The 25,090-nt window shown below is 40.1% G+C and overlaps 2 protein-coding genes across 3 annotated transcripts; both read left to right on the top strand.

Moving 5' to 3' along the window:
• The first annotated feature begins 6,373 nt into the window (after positions 1-6,373).
• On the top strand, positions 6,374-14,453 carry LOC139165238 (proto-oncogene Mas-like). Of its 2 annotated transcripts, XR_011558766.1 has the most exons (5): positions 6,374-6,457; positions 7,644-7,732; positions 9,728-9,788; positions 12,301-13,588; positions 13,753-14,453. XR_011558766.1 is itself a non-coding variant. In XM_070748342.1 (4 exons), exons 2-4 carry the CDS (start codon positions 7,705-7,707, stop codon positions 13,289-13,291), a joined length of 1,080 nt encoding a protein of 359 aa, XP_070604443.1. In that variant the 5' UTR covers positions 6,374-6,457; positions 7,644-7,704; the 3' UTR covers positions 13,292-14,453. The 2 variants fall into 2 exon arrangements, 1 of the variants encoding a protein (XP_070604443.1); XM_070748342.1 differs by having other exon boundaries at positions 12,301-14,453.
• LOC139165493 (proto-oncogene Mas-like) lies at positions 14,058-24,898 on the top strand. Its single transcript, XM_070748668.1, has 5 exons — positions 14,058-14,103; positions 14,926-15,103; positions 22,821-23,184; positions 23,528-24,127; positions 24,845-24,898. The coding sequence occupies exons 1-5, from the start codon at positions 14,058-14,060 to the stop codon at positions 24,896-24,898; spliced, it is 1,242 nt and encodes a 413-aa protein (XP_070604769.1).
• Positions 24,899-25,090: the final 192 nt, after the last annotated feature.

Raw genomic sequence — 25,090 nt, forward strand, 5'->3', positions numbered from 1 at the left:
TCTTCTTGTGAAATATTTCTGGACTCTCTCAATTGTGTTGATGTCAGATATGCAATGTGAGCTCCATACAGGTGAGCTGTATTCTAGGATTGGTCTGACAAACGTTTTGTAAGCTCTTGTTAGTAGTTCAAAATTACCAGAGAAGAAGCTGCGAAGGATTCGGTTAACAACTCTTAAAAAAGTTCATTCAAGTGAACTGTTAAGTCCTCTACTTACGACATCAAAAGAGTCGCTCGCTGGGGTGACAATTTGCTTTGCATTTCCCGCGCTCTCTTTCCTGGGTTGCCACCTGCCTCAGGCTGGTTAGCTAGGCAAATGGGTGCCAATCAGCTGTTGAGAAAAGAGGGTGTGGGAAAATGCCCCGCTGCAACTCCTGCCGGTACTGGTCTCCCTGCCGCCAGCTGCAGGCAGAATGAGGGCTTCACAAGGGGGAAAAAGACTGCAGCCCAGACTGCTTTGGCACAGGTTGGCTCGGCTTGGCTCAGATCTCCTTTTTTTTCCCTGCTGCTGCTGCGCACTCCTTGCTTTTTTCCTCTTTCCTCCTTCCTGGCCTCGGAAGGTGGCCACATGAGACTGGAGGGGAGCTGGGCAGGAGAGAGGGAAGCTCATCCAAGGCCAGGAAGGAGGAAAGAGGAAAAAAGCAAGTTGCACAGACACAGCAGCAGGGGGGGAAAGGAAAGCCCAGCCAAGACCTATAATCCCAGAAGTGACTGACGCTGGTCAGCTGGAGCTGGGCATGCAGCTTCATTTCCTTTTCCCCAAGTGCATTATTTTACATTTGGAAACATTAAACTGCAGTTTCCATTGCTTTGACCACTTATCTAGTAAAGCTAAATCATTTGCCATATTACAGACGCCTCCAGGAATATCAACCTTATTGCACACTTTAGAATCAAAATCTTTTTCCTTTCCTTAGGAAAAAGATCAGCAACCTCAGACTCTCCAGAACCTTTGATTTTAACTTTCTATAGCCAACAGTTACTAGATATCTGCCCCAAGGTGGACATGCGCTATTTGTTGTCGTCATTTCCTCCACCTGACAAATGTTGTTTAAAATCATCTGACTTTTTGAGTATCAAAGTGAGTAGATTTTCTCTAAAAGAACACTAACTATACTTATTAGCATCATCAAACGCCAACTGAAATGGAGCAGCATTTTCCACTGTGTGTCTGTGTCCAATCCCTTACTCTCTAAATAATGTCAAGAATTATACTATCCTAAGCAATATTCCATTTAAGGTAAAAAAGGTTGTGAGTATGCAAAGCAGTCATACCGCTGAGTCATAGTGACTAAGCTGCAACCTGATTAGGCTAGAACAGAATAAGAAGCAATGCACTTTTGTAGTGGATGTGGTTGTTGTGGTTGGGTGGTTGTTGTGGTTAGTAGTGATGGGCGAACCCAACGGTGTTCGGGTTTGGCAAGTTCGGACGAACTTTATGCAAAATTCGGACGAACGCGAACTGAACCCGAACCCGAACTTGAACCCGAACAGGGAATCCCACCAAGAGAATCTGGGGGCAGGTTGCTAAGGATGCCAAGGTGAACACTTCCTGGATTCCATGGAATCCAGGAAGTGATCACATTGGTGTCCTTAGCAACCTGCCGGTAACATCAAGGCTCAGACCCCGGAATCTCTTCGTGGGAGGGATTCCCCAGCTCCTTCAAAGGGAGATCTTCATGTAAAAATAAACATTGTTATTTTTACGAAAAAGGACGCCGCAGTAGCACTGCAAGCAAACATGTTTATTTTTACATGAAAGGACCACCCTTTCCTTGCAGTGCCGCTGCGGCGTCCTTTTTCATAAAATTAACAATGTTTATTTTTATTTGAAGACCTCCCTTTGAAGGAGCTGGGGAATCCCTCCCACGAAGAGATTCCGGGGGCGGGGATTTGACATCATCAGCAGGTTGCTAAGGATGCCAAGGTGATCACTTCCTGGATTCCGTGGAATCCAGGAAGTGATCACCTTGGCGTCCTTAGCAACCTGCCGGTGACGTCAGAGCTCCGAATGCCGAACACAACCCCGAACTTTGCCCGAAGTTTCAAAAAATTTCAGGTTCGTGTTCGGCATACCGAATACCACAAAATTCAGTACGGACCCGAATTGTGCGAGTTTGGTTCACCCATCACTAGTGGTTAGTCTTGTGGGTGGATTGGTTTACTGCATCATGTTTTATAGTTGTAGCAAAGTACTTTCTGTAAATAGAAGAATAGGAGATTCTATTTTTGATACATTGAAGAGTAAAACAGTTTCTGCTGAATTGTCTTCATTCTTCATGGGCTTCAGTTTCTGAGTTCCTGGGTCACACAATTCCTGTGCCAGTAGCCAGTAGCTTTTGAACGCAACTCGGACATGCAAGGGGTGACGCAGCAGGTAGAGCGCTGTACTGCAGGCCACTGAAGCTGACTTGTAGATCTGAAGGTCAGCGGTTCAAATCTCATCACCGGCTCAAGGTTGACTCAGCCTTCCATCCTTCCGAGGTGGTAAAATGAGGACCCAGATTGTGGAAGCAATAGCCCAGCTCTGTTTAAAAAGTGCTATTGCTAACATGTTGTAAGTCACCCTGAGTCTAAGGAGAAGGGTGGCATAAAAATTGAATAAATAAATAAATAAATGCAAATGTTAAACAATTAGTATAACTTTCCCCTGCATTTGTCCTCCTTTTCAATTGTTTGTGTTGCCATTTACCTGTTAAAAGACCAGGGGACCCTACTCTGCCCTTAGACCCACAATGGATAATTGGCAGCACTTGTCCTGAAATACATTTTGCAGAGAAGCTTTCATCACCATTAGCAATAGCAACAGTGCTTAGACTGTTTTTCTGGCAGGAAGATTGGGTCCCTTTTCTCCACTGTTATAGGTGTTGATTTGGGACAGAGTAAGGAGGTGGTGAACCTGATGAAGTGTCTCCCAGGGGCCACTGCCAGCAGGGACAGGAGGCGGATTACAAATATTGTCAAGGCTGTGAGTAAAGGTAATAGCGTTGATGTGGTGGCGCATCTTGGCACAAATGATTTGTCCCAGAGAAATGTTAATGTAGTAAAAAGAGATTTCCAATGTCTTAGCGTGGAGCTGGGCAGAATAACTGATTCAGCGACTTTCTCAGAGGTGTTACCCATTTGTGGTCAGGCGAATAAAACAACTTGTATCGCAGAGTTTAATGTGCGGTTAAGGCAGTAATGTAAAGCTGAAGGCTTTGGTTATGTACATTTATTTAAGATGACGAGTGGGACCTCATCGAAATGTCACCAGAAATCTCTAAATCCTACACGGAAAGAAACCCAAATATGCCAAGACCTTCATACCTGTACCTGTGAAAATCTATGAAAACAAAGATACATAGCTGTATATACAAAGCTGAAGGTTTTGCCTATGTATATTTAAAACAGTTAGATATGTTAAAGGGTTAAATAAGGTTCAGGAGGGAAGTGTTTTTAATAGGAAAGTGAACACAAGAACAAGGGGACACAATCTGAAGTTAGTTGGGGGAAAGATGAGAAGCAACGTGATAAAATATTATTTTACTGAAAGAGTAGTAAATGCTTAGAACAAATTTCCAGCAGACGTCGTTGGTAAATCCACAGTAACTGAATTTAAACATGTCTGGGATAAACATATATCCATCCTAAGATAAAATACAGGAAATAGTATAAGGGCAGACTAGATGGACCATGAGGTCTTTTTCTGCCGTCAATCCTCTATGTTTATATGTACATCGGTTGGCTGCAAAAAAAACCCCAGAGAGTATTTTTTTATTAAAGTTTTTTGAAAACCTGTGGTATAGACTTTCCGCGACAGTCAGACCCGCGAAAGTCAAGGGACCACTGGCCCCCTCAGAGAAGATTCGCAACTTGGGCGTCCTCCTTGATCCACAGCTCACATTAGAGAACCATCTTTCAGCTGTGGCAAGGGAGACGTTTGCCCAGGTTCCCCTTGTGCACCAGTTGCAACCCTACTTGGACCGGGAGTCACTGCTCATGGTCACTCATGCCCTCATCACCTCGAGGCTTGACTACTGTAACACTCTCTACATGGGGCTACCTTTGAAAAATGTTCAGAAACTTCAGATCGTGCAGAATGCAGCTGTGAGAGCAATCATGGGCTTCCCCAAATATGCCCATATCACACCAACACTCTGCAGTCTGCATTGGTTGCTGATCAGTTTCCTGTCACAATTCAAAGTGTTGATTATGACCTATAAAGCCCTTCATGGCACCGGACCAGATTATCTCAGGGACTGCCTTCTGCTGCACGAATCCCAGTGACCAGTTAGGTCCCACAGAGTGGGTCTTCTCCGGGTCCCGTCAACTAAACAATGTCACCTGGTGGGACCCAGGGGAAGAGCCTTCTCTGTGGCGGCCCCGGCCCTCTGGAACCAACTCCCCCCAGAGATTAGAATTGCCCCCACCCCCCTTGCCTTTCATAAACAACTTAAAACCCACCTCTGCCGCTAGGCATGGGGGAACTGAGATACACTTCCCCCCTAGGCCTTTAAAATTTTATGCATGGTATGTCTGTATGTATGATTGGTTTTTATATTAATGGGTTTTTAATCATTTCTAATATCAAATTACTATTGTACACTGTTTTATTGTCGCTGTTAGCCGCCCCGAGTCTCCGGAGAGGGGGGGGGGATACAAATCCAATAAATAAATAAATAAATAAATTAGCTACTAAATAAAGAAACTGCAGAAGAAGAAAGAATGTTAAATACCAAAGTCTCTGGGAAAGAAACCCTGTGTCGGGTAGTTTCACTTTCAACAGGAACACACAAAGCAGAAGTCAAAATCATTCAGAGAGCCCAACAAGATTTGCCAGCCAGCCCAATGGTCAGAATTTCTAGTGGGTGGGGGTGGTGAGTTGGCTTACACAAAAAATACACTATACTGAAAACACAAGGACAGGGGAAAAGATAATTGTTTCCAACCCAGAAACTGGACTGGACAGCACTCTCGCTTAACTCAAATTACATCCAGCTCTTCAAGTAAATGAGTTGCTCCCTGTTTTTGCAAGGAGCCTCACTGAGCTTTTCTGCTTTGCTCTGTGCTCAAATCCCTGAGGGTTTGAATAGAATAGAACAGAACAGAATTCTTTATTGGCCAAGTGTGATTGGACACACAGGGAATTTGTCTTGGTGCAGATGTTCTCAACATACATAAAAGAAAAAGATACATTTCTCAAGAATCATGTGGTACAACACTTAATGATTGTCATGGGGTCAACTAAGCAATGAAGAAACAATCAGTATTAATAAAAATCTTAGGATACAAGCAACAAGTTACATATTTTACATATGAATGACATATTTTCACTATCTGATTATTGAAACTGTTCTGATAGCGCCTATTTTAAAATAAGCTTCTGTTCTGATCACACGCACCCTCACATGAGAATTTGCTTCTGCACATGCGTGGAAGCAAAGAAATAAGTGAAAATTGCCGAAATTTCGCACAAAGACACACTAACCAGCGACATTTGCGTACAGGATTAAATAGGCAAAATTGTGAAAGTTTGCATTGTTTCCTGGAGTCATTTGCTTAACAAGTCAATCAGAATCTCTTGAATAGAATAGAATAGAATAGAACAGAACAGAACAGAACAGAATAGAATACAACAGAATTTTATTGGCCCAATGTGATTGGACACACAAGGAATTTGTCTTGGTGCATATGCTCTCAGCGTACATAAAATGAAATATGCATTTGTCAAGAATCATGTGGTACAACACTTAATGATTGTCATAGGGGTCAAATAAGCAATGAAGAAGCAATATTAATAAAAATATTAGGATATAAGCAACAAGTTACAGTCATACAGTCAACATGGGAGGAAATGGGTGATAGGATTGATGATATAGGAAGCATAGAAATAACAAAATGATGTGATACAGGGAAAATTTCTGCAAGCCACCAACCAATAACTTCACATTTCAGTCCAGAACTATATAAATATATTTTCTTCTATATAGACATATGCTGTCCTTAACTTAAGAGAAACTGAACTTAAAAGAACATTGCTGTAACAGTTAATAACTGCTGCCATAAAATATTCCTCCTTTAAGTGGCCTGGACGCCAGCAATTTAGCAATAGCACTTAGATTTATATACCTCTTCATGGTGCTTTACTAAGTGGGCTAAGTCAAGGTTCAGGTTAGGCTACATCTCAGTCTAACAACTTTCGGTTACTTCTTCTTTAATATATCATATTTTTAACTATTCCTTTTGCATATTTTGTGCAATAACACTTGAAGTTGCAAAATTCAGAGAAGAATGTTCCACGCATTCTTTTTATTATTCTGGGAAAGTTTGTAGCTTGCTCTAATTCCTCTTTCTGACTGTAACTGCATCAAGTGCAAGCTAACGGGATTAATGGGCTTAATCAGAAAAACATCTCATTTTTAGATTCCAAACGAGACCATCTGGTTCCATCTGGAGATTCTTCCTATCATCACCAGGTATGTCTGCAGTTAAGGTCATTTACTATGCAAAAATGTTCCTTTTTAAGACCAGGATAGGACTCATTAGTATGGGCTCCTGGTCTGCATTACTATTATTATTAATCTTCTCATCATTCCAATCACCCATCTCTTCCCACTTATGACTGTATGATCTAAGTTATTGCTTCTATCCTTACTATTTATATTAATTGTTGCCTACTAGGATTTGATTGCTCATTTGTACCCTATGACTTTCATTAAGTATTGTACCTTATGATTCTTGATGAATTTATCTTTTCTTTTTATGTACACTGAGAACATGTGCACCAAAGAAAAAATTCTTTGTGTTTCCAATCACACTTGGCCAATAAAGAATTCTTTCTTTCTTTCTTTCTTTCTTTCTTTCTTTCTTTCTTTCTTTCTTTCTTTCCTTTCTTTCTTTCTTTCTTTCTTTCTTTCTCTCTCTCTCTCTCTCCCTCCCTGCCTTCTTTCTTTCTCTCTCTCTCCCTCCCTCCCTGCCTGCCTGCCTGCCTGCCTTCTTTCTTTCTTTCTTTCTCTCTCTCTCTCTCCCTCCCTCCCTCCCCCCGCCTGCCTTCTTTCTTTCTTTCTCTCTCTCTCTCCCTCCCTCCCTCCCTGCCTTCTTTCTTTCTTTCTCTCTCTCTCTCTCTCCCTGCCTGCCTGCCTGCCTGCCTTCTTTCTTTCTCTCTCTCTCTCTCTCTCTCCCTCCCTCCCTTCTTTCTTTCTTTCTGTGTTTTTTTACTTACTTACTTACTTACTTACTTACTTACTTACTTACTTGCTTGCTTGCTTGCTTGCTTGCTTGCTTGCTTGCTTACTTACTTACTTACTTACTTACTTACTTACTTACTTACTTACTTACTTACTTACTTACTTACTTACTTACTTACTTACTTACTTACTTACTTACTTACTTCCATCTATCTATCCCTACCCAGGTCATAAAAATGATAATTTTTATGGTTATGGAATTTTACTCTTGGTCTTTTGATTCCTTTAGTTTTGAATTACAAATAAAATGTATTGCTTGATTGAAAGATAGGAAAGGTTACACCAATATTGTGTGGACAGCAAACCAAGAATGACTTTGGATTCCCCAAGAACACAATGCCTTTCTGCCATTTTGTCAATCAGAGGTTTGTTTTCTGTTAATGATTGTATTTTCCCCTTAAACAATGTGCTCCAGGTGGTCCACTCAGTCCACGGATTTGAAGTCTTCTAAGCAAGCAAACAACCCTTTTTAGACAATGTCGCAGCAATTTAATTACTTAGAAGGTATGGACATTATATATAAACTTTCCTTTTCTTTGTGGGTACTGCTGTTAACAGAAACATTTCCTAATGCTTTGTGATCTTATTCTAAAATTGAAATCCTTGGGGCTTGCATTGGCATTTTATCACTGGAAGCGATTGGACAGCCGTTTGTCAGAAATGGTGCAGGGTCCCCTACTTAGGTGTGGGGGAAGTGGATTAGATATCCTACAAGGTCCCTTCCAACTCTGTTAATTTATTAATCTGTGAAGCATTGAGTGAATACATTCACAAAATGATTTAGAATGGTATTTTTCATAAAATAAGTCTTATGGAGAATTTAAGAACATCAACACACTGAGAACTGTTGCTTCCTGCAGGCCACATCCCTGCTCAATGGTCCTTTGGAAGGACACAAGAGATGAAACTGATGCCTGTGTTCCTTTTTAATTAGAAAAAAATGATTAGAGGCAAAAAAGCATTTTGGATAATAAAGGAAAAACAAGGGCGGGGGCCAGGGGATAGTTTCATTTTCAAAGCAGACATTTTTTAAAATATATATTTTGAATTAATTATCTGGTTAAATAATTCTGGGGCAGCTGAGGGGATCACAAACTGAACATTATGGGATAATGGTCATCTGGGTAATGACAGGAGGAAAAAAAAACCCTACTGGATATTGTTCTATCCCGCAGATTGAAAACAAAGGTGGAATCCATGGGCTGATATTTCAAATCATTTTTTTTATATAGGAAGCTTATTTATACAAACCAAACTCATGCATGTGAGTTCATCTTGGCAACTTCTCGGTGAGAGTAGTTAAAAGATAACAGTCTAGTGGCTAGGCTGCTGCTGAAGATCAAAGCTAATTGCAAATTCCTTTATGAGATAAGGAGTCTCCAGTTTCACTAACTTACAATTATAGCTGTCCAGCATCGCCACAGACAAGGCACTTTTAAGCCAAGGATTTTAATTGAGAAATAACAGTTGGCTAGCATATCATGGATGGAACCCCAAACATTAATGGACTCCATTATAAAACATTGAAGCTCCACCCCGAATTTCCCATCTGTCACCCTTAAATTCCCTAGAGTTAACAAACTACAGACTACTTCCTTTTCCCATACAAGTATTCTTGTCTTTTTTTTAGTCTTCTGAAGCAGGTATCTAGCATCATGGTCTTCCTCCTCCTCCTCCTCCTCCTCCTCCTCCTCCTCCTCCTCCTATTCCTCTAAGTCAGACCCTACTGTCATTGGCATATCTGCCACCTCTGGTGGTCCTTCGGGTTCATCCAGGTCTATTTTCTCTCACTCCCTACATCAACTAGCAAAACCACTGGCCCAGTGTACCAAGATGAGCCTGGCTCATCCTTCTCAGAATCTATCATTACCAGAGTTTGTTGAGGACCACTCACAACAGATACTTTTGCATATATATTGTCAGAAGAAATGTCCATCTGGGTTCAATTCCAAGTGGAGAAGTTCATTGGAAAGATGGTTTATTGATGAACAGGATCACATGGTTGGAGATCCTGGGCAAAGAAGGGGCATGATGCTGGGAGTACCTGGGCTTTATGCCCTCTGTGGGGCTTTGAATTTCAGGTTGTGTTCTGATTGGTTGTCAGTCTCCCATGGGGCCATGCAGGGATAACTTTGTAGTTGTCCTTTGAGTCCCAGGCTTGGTTGACTCTTACTGGGTGATGAGGCTTGGGCAAAATTCCCACTATGGTTCTGCCCGAAGGAGGTAGTTGAATAGACTGGGTCACGTCGAAATGGTCCATTGACAAAGGGGTGCTGACTTTCTGCCTCCCTTTTAGTGGAAATATTCTGCCCTTTTAATATTTCCTAAAATATTTCATTTTTCTATGAGAGTGGTAGGTGCCAACTTCCTACAATATATTCACAGACTCCCATCCAGGAAGACACAAAACTGTTTGGATGAAGTTTCTAAAGCACATTAGTATTTTTGACGCCTCCTGTTATTGATAAAAATAAGGATTTACTATAATTGCTTCTTTAGGTAATAGATCCATCCGAATACCATCAGAGGACTTCCCTTCTATTTGGCACAGATTCAAAGAGTAAGTATATTGTGAAACACATTATTTTCTTTGCAGGAATGGAGTCAGCCTCACAGTTGTTTCAAAATATTCCAAAAGGAAAATTGCTTTGGTTAGTAGACATCTGCCATAAGGTGGACATGTATCGAAGTGAGCAGCTTTTCTCTAAGAAAACCTAATTATACTTATCGGTTAACAAACTCCAGCTGAAATTCAGCAGCTGTGTACACACTTATTTATTTATTTATTTATTTATTTATTTATTCATTCATTCATTCATTCATTCATTCATTCATTCATTTATTTATTTATTAATTTATTAATTATTTGGATTTGTATGCCGCCCCTCTCCGAAGACACTTGCAATCCCTTACTCTCTAACCAATGCAAATATTAAACAATTAGCATGACTGTCCTCCTTTTCTGTTGTTTGAGTTGCCCTTCACCTGTTCAAATACCAGGGAACCCTACTCACAACGGCTAATTGGTGGCAGTTGTCCTGAAATACATTTTGAGAGATTTGCATAGAAGGTTTTGTCATTATTAACAATAGCAATAGCATATTTACACTTATATATTGCTTCATAGTGCTTTTGCAGCCATCTCTAAGCAGTTTAAAGAGTAGGCCTACTGCCCCCAACCATCTGGGCCCTCATTCTAGAAACCTTGGAAGGATGGAAGGCTTATTTGTGTGTGTGTGTGTGTGTGTGTGTGTGTGTGTACATAATGTGGGAAGAAAAATCCAATCTGGTTCCAAGCTGGGAGAAAGACCCTGGAAATATAATGGAGGCTGGCTGATTGGAAAGAAGGACTTCCTTGGCAGCAGTAATGTCACAAAATGCTCACAATGCTCACAAAATGGTTGAGTGAGTGGGTATCTATCTATCTATCTATCCATCTATCCATCTATCTATCTTATCTACCTACCTACCTACCTACCTACCTATCTATCTATCCATCTATCCATCTATCTATCTTATCTACCTACCTACCTACCTACCTATCTACCTATCTACCCATCTACCCATCTACCCATCCACCCATCTATCCATCTATCCATCCATCCATCCATCCATCCATCCATCCATCCATCTATCTATCTATCTATCTATCCATCTATCTTATCTACCTACCTACCTACCTACCTACCTATCTACCTATCTATCTATCTATCTATCTATCCATCTATCCATCTATCCATCTATATATCTTATCTACCTACCTACCTACCTATCTATCTATCTATCCATCTATCCATCTATCCATCTATCCATCTATCCATCTATCCATCTATCCATCTATCCATCTATCCATCTATCCATCTATCCATCTATCCATCTATCCATCTATCCATCTATCCATCTATCCATCTATCCATCTATCCATCTATCCATCTATCCATCTATCCATCTATCCATCTATCCATCTATCCATCTATCCATCTATCCATCTATCCATCTATCCATCTATCCATCTATCCATCTATCCATCTATCTATCTTATCTACCTACCTACCTACCTACCTACCTACCTACCTATCTATCTATCTATCTATCCATCTATCCATCTATATATCTTATCTACCTACCTACCTACCTACCTACCTACCTACCTACCTATCTATCTATCTATCTATCTATCTATCTATCTATCTATCTATCTATCTATCTATCTAATGAGCCGGGTTGGTGCAGCAGGTAGAGTGCTGTACTGCAGGCCACTGAAGCTGACTGTAGATCTGAAGGTTGGCGGTTCAAATCTCATCACCAGCTCAAGGTTGACTCAGCCTTCCATCCTTCCGAGGTGGGTAAAATGAGGACCCGGAGTGTGGGGGCAATATGCTGGCTCTGTTAAAGAGTGCTATTGCTAACATGTTGTAAGCCACCCTGAGACTAAGGAGAAGGGCGGCATAAAAATTGAATAAATAAATAAATTGAATTATGGGTGTTGGCACTCGCGCATGCGTGATAGCATCCGTGCACGATCTTTTGGCACCCGAGGGAAAAATAGTTCACCATCACTGCCCTTGGGACCCAGGGCGGCTCAGAACAAAATCATTATTATTATTATTTAAATTTAATTTGACTTCCATGCCGCCCAATCCCAAAGGACTAAGGTCAGTTTACAACAGTATAAAATTACAAATAACAATAAAAAGAAGTAAAGATAAAACAAACTAACTTCTAAAATCCTAATTAAAACTTTAAAAAACCCAGTTCAACAACACATGTACTAGCCATTCATACCGATTCATATTGAACATGAATCAGCATAAAAACATTTCAATTTAAAATAATTACAGCCATCCATACATTAATTGAGCCTACTGAGATTCGATCTGCCAAACTGCTGCAGCCAATGATCAGCAGAAGCAGCTTGCAGTACTGTACTCTAACCAATGCACCACCAAGGCTCTTAAGAAGATTTCTCTCCATTTCTCCTTTTTGGGAAATATAATATTTATATAATACATTTATATGTATGTATTTCACTACCAAGGACTGATTCTCTTTCTGTCTCTTTGTGTTATTAGGATACAGAGCGAATTAAAAATTCCTAAAAGTCCTTGGAGTGGTTCTGAACCGGTTGACTTTCCCTTCAATGCTACTGGAATTGTTTCAAACATTTCTCTAACACCAGAATTTTTTTCTTCTCCTTATGATCATCTGTTCGATAATTTAACCCGCAATGTTCTCAATGGCGTCATTGCCCTTATTTGCCTTTTGGGCCTGGTGGGAAATGGAGCCACCATTTACCTCCTGGCCTTTTCCATTAAGAGGAATCCATTCACCACTTTCATCTTGAACCTCTCCATCGCTGATTTGGGGGTCCTCACATCCCTGATCACTGCAACTATATTTGTGACAGTGTGTACGCTGAGCCACAGAACATACGTAGTCGATGCTTTTTACTTCTTACTCTTTGAGTTCTTCTTCTTCACCTATTCTGCCAGCCAGTTTCTGCTGACGGCCATCAGCCTGGAGAGATGTGTGGGTGTCCTCTTCCCACTCTGGTATCGCTGCCATCGCCCTGCATATTTATCCACCCTTATTTGTAGCCTCATCTGGATCCTCTCCTTCCTGCTCTCTGCGGTGCACTTCATTCTCCACCAGACCAGAACCTATGGAAGTTCACCTGTGCTTTACCAGCTTTTTGTGAATGGTTTATTTTGCACGCCCCTCATGGTTGCGTCTACTGTGACTCTCTTGATATATATAAGATCTAAAATGCAACACTATCAAAGGAAATTGCTCACCACCATCTTGCTGGTTCTCTTCTTCTACATCCTGCTTTCTCTCCCTATGATTGTCCTTTATGTCATTGAATATTTTGATACTTATAATCTTCTCCTCATGACCATTGCTATAGCATGTGCCACTCTCAACAGCAGCATCAACCCACTCCTTTATTTCTTAGTGGGGAGGAAGAAGGAAAGAAAAGGTCAGCCCAGAACATCTTATAAGGTTGCTCTGCAAAGGGTCTTCAATGATGAGAAAGGAAACCTGGAAAATCAGAAACCATGAAGGAAAACCAATTATGAAGAGTCATAACATACGTTAACCCTTTAACATATTTAAATGTTTCGATCCAGGGGGGACGTGATCGAAATATTTAAATATGATAAAGGATTAAATAAGGTTCTTTTGTGTGTGTTTTTAATGTTTTCAATAGGAAAGTGAACACAAGAACAAGGGGGCACAATCTGAGGTTAGTTGGGGGAAAGATTAGAAGTAATATGAGAAAATATTATTTTACTGAAAGAGTAGTGGATACTTGGAACAAACCTCCAGGAGTGGGTGGGTGGGTTTGTGGGTAGGTAGGTAGGTAGGTAGGTAGGTAGATAGGTAGATAGGTAGATAGGTAGATAGGTAGATAGGTAGATAGGTAGATAGGTAGATAGGTAGATAGGTAGATAGGTAGATAGGTAGATAGGTAGATAGGTAGATAGGTAGATAGGTAGATAGGTAGATAGGTAGATAGATAGATAGATAGATAGATAGATAGATAGATAGATAGATAGATAGATAGATAGATAGATAGATGATAGATAGATGTACAGATACATCGATAGAGGCATGCAGTGGTACTTTGTTATGCAACTGCTTTAAAACTCATCAAGTTTGTTTTTCAATACATTTTGATGCAAAAAGTTTGTCCCAGTACTCATCATTTGTTTGGTACTCAATTTTGAGCATTGGAGCCAATTAATGATGAGTAATATGGTATAACTGTATAAATATAGATTATTCAAATGAGAAAGAGAGAGAGAGAGAGACGATACATAGATACATGATAGAGATAGATGACAGAGATAGAGACGATAGAGATGGTAGAGGTAGAGAAATAGCTGTAGCTGTAGATACTGTGGTTAGATAATACATGAAGATATTAGTTTTTCAAAATATTTTTGTGCTTTATGTATTTTATAATTTCTTAGCCTTTGTTTGCATATTAGCCTTTTCATTCTGGTTATGGACTTGGATACCTGTTTGTAGAAGGGAAGACTTCTTTTTCAAGGAGATAAAAGTGAAATCAGCCTTGAGTCATTGGAGTGCAGGAGGAGGCTCAAAAGGGATTCTCTCTAAAATTTTATAGTATTTATCTGATAGATATGCAGAGTGTGCTTTACTCTGGCAAGATTCATGTCTATATGCAAACAGCAATAAAGGCATTATCCTAAACAAATTGTTGTATTGGTCTTCATTTCCTCCACTTGACCCCTTGATAGTTATACCCAGCAATCGCATCATGGATTATTTTCTTTTGGGAACTCTACAGGCAAAGGGAAAGGCTTACAAGCTTGGAAACATCCCTTGGTGCTGAAAGTCAGGTGGATAGTAGAGCCACCATCAGTGTTACTGCACAAGAACTTACTGTATGTTTTGGAGTATAAGACGCATCTGTTTACCTCTCAAAAGAGAGTGAAAACTTGGGTCTGTCTTATACACAGAATTTAGCCCCACCCAGCCACCCCCACCCTTTGGTCTCTGCCCCCCAGCAATTTACTTCCTTGCAGCAAACAGAACAGAGCCTGATTGATGTCCAGTATAGGCTGCTTTTCTTCCAGGTCCCTTCTGGTTGTTTCTTCTTTCAAAATATGATTGCATCTCTAACCACTTCTTTTGCATATTGTGTGCGATAACACTTAAAAATGCAGAATTTAGAATATTGCACAAGTTTACTGAGAAAATTTGCGGCTTGACCCGGCTCACTTCTCCTTTTCGACTGTACTTGCTTCAAGTGAAGGCCAACGGGGCTCACACCAAAGAGACCTTATCCTTAGATTGTGGGAAAGACATGTTGGTCCTTCTGGAGATTCTTCCTATCATTGCCAGGTATGGCTGTAATAAAGGCAAAGCTTGTGTTGTGGTAATTTGCTATTTCCAAAATGCTTCATTTTGGGTTCAGGCTAAGTCGATCCTAAGTAGAGGCAGGTGTAAGAGTCTCCTGCTTCGGGAGAGGGTTGGACTAGATGACCTGCCTATATGCAAACAGCAGTAAAGAAACTGTTCGGAACAAATTGTTGTATTGGTCTTCATTTCCTGCACTTGACCACTTGATAATTATACCCAGGAACTGCATTGTGGATTATTTTCTTTTGGGAACTCCTTGCCTTTCGAAAGCTCCTGAAAACCCACCTATGTCTCCAGGCATGGAGAAACTGATATACCCCTTACCTACTATGGCTTTTTCATTATGGTCTGTTAGGTTGTGTGATTCTGAACAGATACAACAATAAGGGTTTTTAATTGTTCTTTTAACATTAGATTTGTACATTGTGTATTGTTGTTGTGAGCTGTTCCGAGTCCTCGGAGAGGAGCGGCATACAAATCTAATAAATTATTATTATTATTATTATTATTGTTGTTGTTGTTGTTGTTGTTGTTTGTTTGTTTGTTTGTTTATTTATTTATTTGTTTGTTTGTTGTTAGAGTTGAAAGGGACTATGAAGGCCATCAAGTTCAACCCCCTGCCCAAGCAGGAATCCTATAGTACACCAGTCAAGTGGTAGTTCAATCTTCTCTTAAAAATGTCCAGAGTGTTGGAGTTCACAATGTCCGCTGGTAGGTTGATCGCTCTGACCATCAGGAAGTTCCTCCTTATCTCCATGTTGAATCTCTCCTTGGTCAGCTTCCAGCCGTTGTTCCTCGTCCGTCCCTCTGGTGCCCTGAAGAATAAAGTGATCTCCTCCTCTCTGTGACATCCCCTCATATACTTGTAGACTGCTATCATGTCCGCTCTGCACCTGCTTTTCTCTAGGCTATCCATGCCCAGTTCCCTCAGTCTCTCTTCGTAAATCTTGGTTTCCAATCCCTTAATCATCTTGATTGCATCTGTAATATCGTAAATGATTTAGCTTTACTAGATAAATGGTCAAAGCAATGGAAACTGCAGCTTTAATGTTTCCAAATGTAAACTAATGCACTTGGGGAAAAGGAATCCTCAAATTGAGTATTGCATTGGCAGTTCTGTGTTAGCAAAAACTTCAGAAGAAAAGGATTTAGGGGTAGTGATTTCTGACAGTCTCAAAATGGGTGAACAGTGTAGTCAGGCTGTAGGGAAAGCAAGTAGGATGCTTGGCTGCATAGCTAGAGGTATAACAAGCAGGAAGAGGGAGATTATGATCCTGCTATATAGAGTGCTGGTGAGACTACATTTGGAATATTGTGTTCAGTTCTGGAGACCTCACCTACAAAAAGATATTGACAAAATTGAACGGGTCCAAAGGCGGGCTACAAGAATGGTGGAAGGTCTTAAGCATAAAACGTATCAGGAAAGACTTAATGAACTCAATCTGTATAGTCTGGAGGACAGAAGGAAAAGGGGGGACATGATCGAAACATTTAAATATGTTAAAGGGTTAAATAAGGTTCAGGAGGGAAGTGTTTTTAATAGGAAAGTGAACACAAGAAAAAGGGGACACAATCTGAAGTTAGTTGGGGGAAAGATCAAAAGCAACAGGAGAAAATATTATTTTACTGAAAGAGTAGTAGATGCTTGGAACAAACTTCCAGTAGACGTGGTTGGTAGATCCACAGTAACTGAATTTAAACATGCGTTGGATAAACATATACCCATCCTAAGATAAAATACAGGAAATAGCATAAGGGCAGACTAGATCGACCATGAGGTCTTTTTCTGCCGTCAGTCTTCTATGTTTCTGTGTTTCTGTGTTTCTGTGTTTCTATGCTGAACTTCTCCTTAGACTCAGGGCGGCTTACAACATGTTAGCAATTGCACTTTTTAACAGAGCCAACATATTGCCCGCACAATCCGGCTCCTCATTTTACCCACCTCGGAAGGTTGAAAGGCTGAGTCCACCTTGGGCCGTTGATGAGATTTGAACTACTGACCTACAGATCTACAGTCAGCTTCAGTGGCCTGCAGTACAGCGCTCTACCTGCTGTGCCACCCTGGCTCTATATGCAAACTCTTGGTGCAAGGACATAGATGGAAATGAGATGGTTGGAAGAGATGATTCTTCATCAGGTTTCTATTCATAAGGTGACCAATTTTTTTACGATGAAAAGGAGGAAAAATGTACAACGTAAATAAATGAAACATTTTATTAATTCAAACAAAAATGCATTTATTAGGCTTACATCCCTTTTAATTATTTAATTAAACGAGTATTTTTCCTTTTTTCCTTTTAATTTTTATACATAATTAAAACATTACAATGACAAACAAATATACAAACAATCAAAACAAAATAACAAAATGAAAAAACATACAACAAACGTTTGGGAAATTACTTTCCCATCTCATTTGAAGTTTTCAATTGGAGAATTCTTTGTCCTCTTTTCTTAATTATTAATATTTCTATTATTATATTATTGCTTTGCTTTTTTTGGGGGGGGGGTATTTTTTCCTTACATTTATGTATTTTTTATTCTTTCCTCAAGCCAATGATAAAAGTTTCCCCATATCTTATAATATTCTGAATCTTCTTTCCCTTCTAATTTTTTTGACAGTATTGACGAGTTTTTTTCCATTGAATTAATATTTTTTTTGTCAATATATCATTTTCTAACAATATATTGGAAATTTCGGAGCAAGAAATATCTTTCATATTGAATTTTACGGTCAGTGCTGCAGCTATAATATTCACTGAGAAAGAACTAATTTTGGATTTCCATTAGAAGTAAACATGAAGTATAATAGAGAGGCAATGGTGGGAGAGAAAAGTGAAAAACCTGAAGTTCTCCTATGCCCTGTGCTTGCATTTCATAATCGCATCTCTCTGAACTGTACCATCACATGATGTGTAACAGTTTGGTGTGGCATCTCTGAATACAGAGATTAACAGATTCGTTTTAAAATATCGAAAACGAGGACAGGTAGGAGGACACTTTTCAAGGACAGAACCTACAAAAGAAGGACTGTCCTACCTAAAGGAGGACAATTGGTCACCTTACTATTCATTTAATGGCTTGATCAATTGTCAAATGATTCAACAATTACAACTAAAACTACTAGGATTCTTGTTGAACAAGGAATCACAAGGTGCCTCATTTAATTTTAACCACGATTAACGAGTGCATTTCTAGGGTCAAATGTGGTCCTTAAGTCAAGTCAAGGGCTGGCGGTATCATTTATATTTCATTGGGAACAATTCTCTATTGATGAGGATAAAATTTAATTTTTTTCCTATCTTAGTTTGTATTATTTTTAACTGTTTTTAAACAAGATTAAAGGACATATTGACAAAAAAAATAAAGGTTTTATTTTAAAAAATAAGATACACAAAAGGCATACTTTGGGGAATTACAATAGAGCTGTTTTAACAAGTTTGCACCAAAGGACTGAGAATTGCCGGATAATGTTTGATTTATAAAAGCTGCAAGGCCTACTTTTGATTCATAGGATAAGATTTTAACTACTCTCTTGGTGTCAACCAATATTATTAACAAAGGGCATTATAACACAGACATAAGGGCATTGTAACACAGACACCACTATCTATGCAACATTTTTACAAGCTTTAAAACTTTCATTCCAGTTTAATATCACACAGATATAATAAATAATAATATATATATGCTGTGTAGTCCGTCTCTGGCACTGTGTGAACTTGGTTTTTGCTTTGCATTTCATTTCATTTCATTTCATTCTCCGTAGACTTGGGGCGGCTAACAACAGTGGTAAAAACAACATGCGACATTCCAATACTAAAGTAGCTAAAAACCTTTATTTTAAAACCAACCATACATACAAACGTACCATACATAAATTGTAGAAGCCTAGGGGGAGAGAATATCTTAATTCCCCCATGCCTGACGATAGAGATGGGTTTTAAGAAGCTTACGAAAGGCAAGAAGGGTGGGGGCTACTCTAATCTCTGGGGGGAGTTGGTTCCAGATGGCCGGGGCCGCCACAGAGAAGGCTCTTCCCCTGGGTCCCGCCAAACGACATTGTTCAGTTGACGGGACCTGGAGAAGGCCCACTCTGTGGGACCTAATTGGTCGCTGGGATTCGTGCATCAGAATGCGGTCTCGGAGATATTCTAGTCCGATGCCATGAAGAGCTTTATAGGTCATAACCAACACTTTGAATTGTGACCGGAAACTGATCAGCAACCAATGCAGACTGCGGAGTGTTGGTGTGACAATCATTTTATTGCTTGATTGTACCTAATGTGATACAGGGAAAATTTCTGCAAGCCAGCAAACCATGCTCAGAGATACCAATAACTCCACATTTTAGCCTAGAACTATATAAAAATATTTTTTTTCTGTTTAGACATACGCTGTCCTTAACTTAGATATTGGGAATCTCCATTGAAAGACACCATTTTCCATTGAAAGACACAGACATTGAGCTATTAATGGCCCTGCTTCACCTTCAAAGGGATACACTTGCTGATATTAGCTAAAAGTAATTTACTGAACTATTGCGTAAATAAACTGCAGAAGTAGACAAGAATGTTAATTGTCAACGTCTCCAGGAGAGAAATCCTCTGTGGGCAGTTTCACTTTCAGCAGGAACACACAAAGCAGAAGTCAAAATCAAGTCTGAAATCACGAAAGCCAAGCAAGATTTGTCAGCCAGTCCAAAGGTCAGAATTTTCCGAGTGGGAAATTACACACAAAAAAATACACTACAACAAAATACTAAGACAAGGGATGAGATAATGGTTTCCAACCCAGAACCTGGACTGATCAGCACTTCTCGCTTAACTCAAATTACAGCCGGAGTAATTCAAGGTTGTCCAAGCCCAAAATTTCCAGTTTGGACAATTAGTGGTGACTTAAGTTTTTAAGAAGAAATTGGATAACAGTTTTTCTGAAGTAGTGTAGGGTTTCCTGCCTAAGCAGGGGGTTGGACTAGAAGACCTCCAAGGTCCCTTCCAATTTTGTCTTTATTATTATTTACTTCATTCCATCCCCTACTCCATAAGAATGTAAGAAGAGCCATGCTGAATCAGGCCAAAGCCCATCGAGTCCAGCATTCTGTGTCACACATTGGCCCACCAATTGTCCATGGGGATCTTGAGCAGAAAGAGAAAGCAAGACGCTCCCTTTCCCCTGACCCCCAACAAATGGTACTCAAGGGAATCCTGCCTGCCTCAACCAACATAGAAGTGGACATCCGTTTCAACAACCACCAATACACTTGGCATCCATGAATCTGTCTAATGCTGCCTTGAAGCTATCCAGGCTGACAGCTGTCACGACCTCTTCTGGAAGTGAATTCCATCAACCAAGGACCCTTTGGGTGAAGAAATATTTCCCTTGGTTTGTCCTCACTTTCTTACCTCTGAGCTTTAGGGAGGGCCCCCTTGTCCTAATATTGTGTGATAGAGAAAATAATTTTTCTCCCAGTTTTTTCTCCTACACTTTCATGCATGTGAACATTTATCCATTATGCTTCATTGAATAAGGGAAAGTTCTCGTGGATTTATCACATGTGGTGGAATGTGCATTACTGTAGGAGGGAGGGGGTCTTTCTTTCTTTCTTTCTTTCTTTCTTTACTTACTTATTTATTCATTCATTCATTCATTCATTCATTTATTTATAGGGCATTTTTGGCATCCCCAGGAAGATGGGAGAGGGCATTTTTACCCTCCCCTGGATCCGGGGAAGCCTTTGTAGTCTGGGTAGGGCAAATCACAAGCCTATTGGGCACACCAGAAGTTTGGAAACAGGCCGTTTCCAGCCTCCGGAGGGCCTCCAGGGGGTGGGGTAAGCTGTTTTCACCCTTCCAGGGCATTGAATTATTCATTCATTCATTCATTCATTCATTCATTCATTCATTCATTCATGTATTTATTCATTCATTTATTCATTCATTCATTCATTCATTCATTCATTCATTTATTTATTTATTTATTCAATTTTTATGCCGCCCTTCTCCTTAGACTCAGGGCGGCTTACAACATGTTAGCAATAGCACTTTTTAACAGAGCCAGCCTATTGCCCCCACAATCCTCATTTGACCCACCTTGGAAGGATGGAAGGCTGAGTCAACCCTGAGCAGGTGATGAGATTTGAACCGCTGACCTTCAGATCTACAGTCAGCTTCAGTGGCCTGCAGTACAGCACTCTACCTGCTGCGCCACCCCGGCTCCATGAAGAGCAAAAGGCAAATTGGTATGAAGGAAGAATAAACGCACCTGAACCCTTTCTTGGAGTATATTTAATAGTTATGCATATTGTGCTCCAGTGTGGTGAGATTCCTCTCAATGGGTAAGCAACTATAAAGAAACAGCTCTCAGTAAATATCTTTGTCACTTTTCGGTCTTTTCTCCTGACACCACATGTTTTAAGATATCAAAGGCAAGAAGAAGAATGAGACACATAACTATTTTCACCATTAATTTATGAGAACCTACTTCTCCTTTCAGGAACCTTCTCCCTCCAGATAGGAAAAAAATGTCCCTCAAAATTTTGTCTGTTTGGTTGAAACAAACTTCCCTTCGTTTTTATTAACTCTTGGTAAAGTAGCAGTTGACTTTAACAAGTATAAATGAAGTTTGTCTAATGTATGATATTACTAATTTATCAATATTTTAAGGGTTTGTACATACAGTTTGTTGGATGTCGACAAGTTATGTCAATGTATTCTTATGTAGGTTGTATATAAGTGTTGAAATGTAGATTACATCATAAGTTGTTATCTATAGATGGTGTGGATGTTGGAAAGTGTTCTTTTTAAAAAGATTTTTAGATATATATTTTTTTGTCTTAACCAGTAGTACCATTTGTCCCAGGCTCTGTAGAAATCTGACTCATTCCTATTTTGCAATTCCATTGTTAATTTTGACATTTCAGTGCATTCCATAATTTTGGTTGGAAGATTTAGAATAGTTGGACTTTTTTCTTGTTTCCAGAATTGAGCATATAAAATTATCGCAGCAGTGAGAATATGTAGTATAACGTAACGATCTTCTTTTAAAATATTTTGTTTAAGATCTTCTGTTGAGCTCTCTGGCAGAATCCTCCCGAAAATTCAGATACAAATTTCAGACACACACACGTTTGAAAATTCAAAACAATGTTCTTTATAACGAAAATTCACTTAAACTAAGCCCTCTGTTTGTATACCAAAGAGAACTCGTCTCCAAACAAACTGGTAATTGGTACAAGTCCCTTATCAGTTCTGAGATAGTGGTATGAAGGCCCGGCCAGTTTCCTGCCATTCCCCCTGGGTTTCTCTCTCTGGTGCAGTGTATGGGAGGCAGCCTTGCGCTGGGTGTATGGGAGATGCATGCTCCTCCTCGCTGCGTCAGAGTCCCTCTTTTTTTTTTAAGCCTTAAAGTTTTGGATTTTTTTTATTCCTCTCACCTCACCTTCTTCCTTCAGCAGCGACTGTCCTCCTCCTCCTCTTCCTCCTCCTCCCCCCACCCAAATTCCAAGCTTTTATTTCTTTCCTAATAGGTTTGAACACATTATTTGCTTTTACATTGACTCCTATGGGAAAAATTGCTTCTACTTAAGAACGTTTGTGGTTAAGAACCTGGTCACAGAACCAATTAAGTTCTTAAGTAGAGGTACCACTGTATTTCACTAACAAGGGCTGATCCCGTTTTTGTCTCTTTGTGTTATTAGGATACGGAAAGGATTTCCGGCTCCTGAAAGTCCCTGGAGTGGTTCGGAACTGGTCGGCTTTCCCTTCAATATGACTGGAATTGTTTCAAATATTTCCACAATACCAGAAAATTTCACTTCTCCTTATGATGAAATTTTCGATAATTTAACACTTCATCTTCTCAATGGCTTCTTTGCCCTTCTTTGCCTATTAGGCCTGCTGGGAAATGGAGCCACCATTTACCTCCTGGCCTTTTCCATTAAGAGGAATCCGTTCACCACTTTCATCCTGAACCTCTCCATCGCTGATTCTGGGGTCCTCACATCCCTTATTATTGCAGCTATATTTGTGTTTACTCTGAGCCACAGAACATACATTGCCGATGTCAGATTATAGTAGATCAATCACAGCCCGCGTGAGCTGAAATTAATCAAATCTGGAGCCCACGGATAAAGTTACAGAAACAGTCTTCAAAACGAAGTTACTTTTATTAATTAAAACAATAAACAGCTATGCCTGATCCCAGGCTTCTGCTATACGTCTACATTGCTTGAAAGTTAAAAGTAAGATGGAGATTTTTCTTCTTCTTCACCAAGAAGAGAGCAAGTGATGCTGGCTATCTAGAAAGGATTTTACATCATGATGGGTGGAGCTAAATTAACATACACAGAGTTAACTATTTTATTACTGAATGTCTCTGAATGTCTCTGGAGCTGACAATAAAAAGCACGACAGCCGATGCCTTTTTCTCCGTACTTTTAAGTACTTTTTCTTCACCTATTCTGCCAGCCAGTTTCTGCTGACGGCCATCAGCCTGGACAGGTGCGTAGCTGTCCTCTTCCCACTCTGGCATCGTTGTCATCGGCCTCCAAATTTGTCCACACTTGTTTGTAGCCTCATCTGGATCCTCTTCTTCCTGCTCTCTGTGCTGCACTTCATTCTCCACCAAACCAGGGCCTTTCGACGTTCACCTGTGCTTTACCAGCTGATTGTGAATGGTTTACTTTGTACTCCTCTAATGGTTGTGTCGACTGTGACTCTTTTGATTCACATGAGGTTTAAGATGCAACACAATCAAAGGAAACTGCTCACCACCATCTTGCTGGTTCTCTTTTTCTACCTCCTGTTTTCTCTCCCGATGAATGTCTTTTATGTCATTGAATATTTTGATACATATAATCCCCTCCTTCTGACCCTTGCGATAGGATGTGCCGCTCTCAACAGCAGCATCAACCCACTCATTTATTTCTTAGTGGGGAGACAGAAGGGAGGAAAGGATCAGCCCAGAGCATCTTACAAGGTTGCTCTGCAAAGAGTCTTCAAAGATGTTCTGTCGGGCTCTCTGGTAGAATCCTCCCAAAAATTCACAGATACAAATTTCAGACACACACACGTTTGAAAATTCAAAACAATGTTCTTTATAATGAAAAATCACTTAAACCAAGCCCTCTTTTGGTATAGCAAAGAGCCCTCGTCTCCAAACAAACTGGTAATTGGTACAAGTCCCTTATCAGTTCTGAGATACTTAGCTTGCAGCTGTGAGGCAATTCACAGTCCTTCTTCTTTCACAAAGTGAAACACACTTTGCTCTGGTTTAGTTTCAAAGTGGGGAAAAATCAGCACACAAAAGGTCAAAGTCAGTAAAGCAGTCATGAAACACAAAGATCAGATAATCCTCCACAATGGCCAAACCCACAGGCTGCTCTTTATAGCAGCCTCACTAATGACCACAGCCCCACCCAACCACAGGTGGCCTCATTTTCTTTGATAATAATCTCTCAGTTGTTGCTGCCTATGCATCGCTCTCCGCATGCGTGGCTGTATCATTAACCCTTGTTCTGAATCGAAGGAGGAGCTAGATAATTGATCTCCTTCTGAGCTGTCTGCCACACTCTCCTCCTCCCTGTCACTCATGTCTTCTTGGTCAGAGGAGCCTTCATCAGCAGATTCCACCGGAGGCAAAACAGGCCTGCAGCATGTGGATGTCTCCCCTACATCCACAGTCCTTGGGGCAGGAGCAGGGCCGGAGCTAACCACAACAAAGGATGAGAAAGGAAGTCTGAAAGAGCAGGAAACTATGAAGGAAGTCCAGTTATGAAGAGTCATAAATATTGCAAAATACAGTATTTTAAGATGCAACTTTATTTGGGATATCATATGTGCTTTCCTTAAGAACATACAGACCTGAGAAAATTTACTGAGCAAAGTATTTTTTAAAAAAAAACTTATGAAAACAGGAAGTATTGCCGTGTCCTCATTTTACAACCCAAAGAACTTGTTTAGAAGGAAG

This window comes from Erythrolamprus reginae, chromosome 3 (assembly GCF_031021105.1).
Source record: "Erythrolamprus reginae isolate rEryReg1 chromosome 3, rEryReg1.hap1, whole genome shotgun sequence".
Lineage (NCBI taxonomy): Eukaryota > Metazoa > Chordata > Lepidosauria > Squamata > Dipsadidae > Erythrolamprus > Erythrolamprus reginae.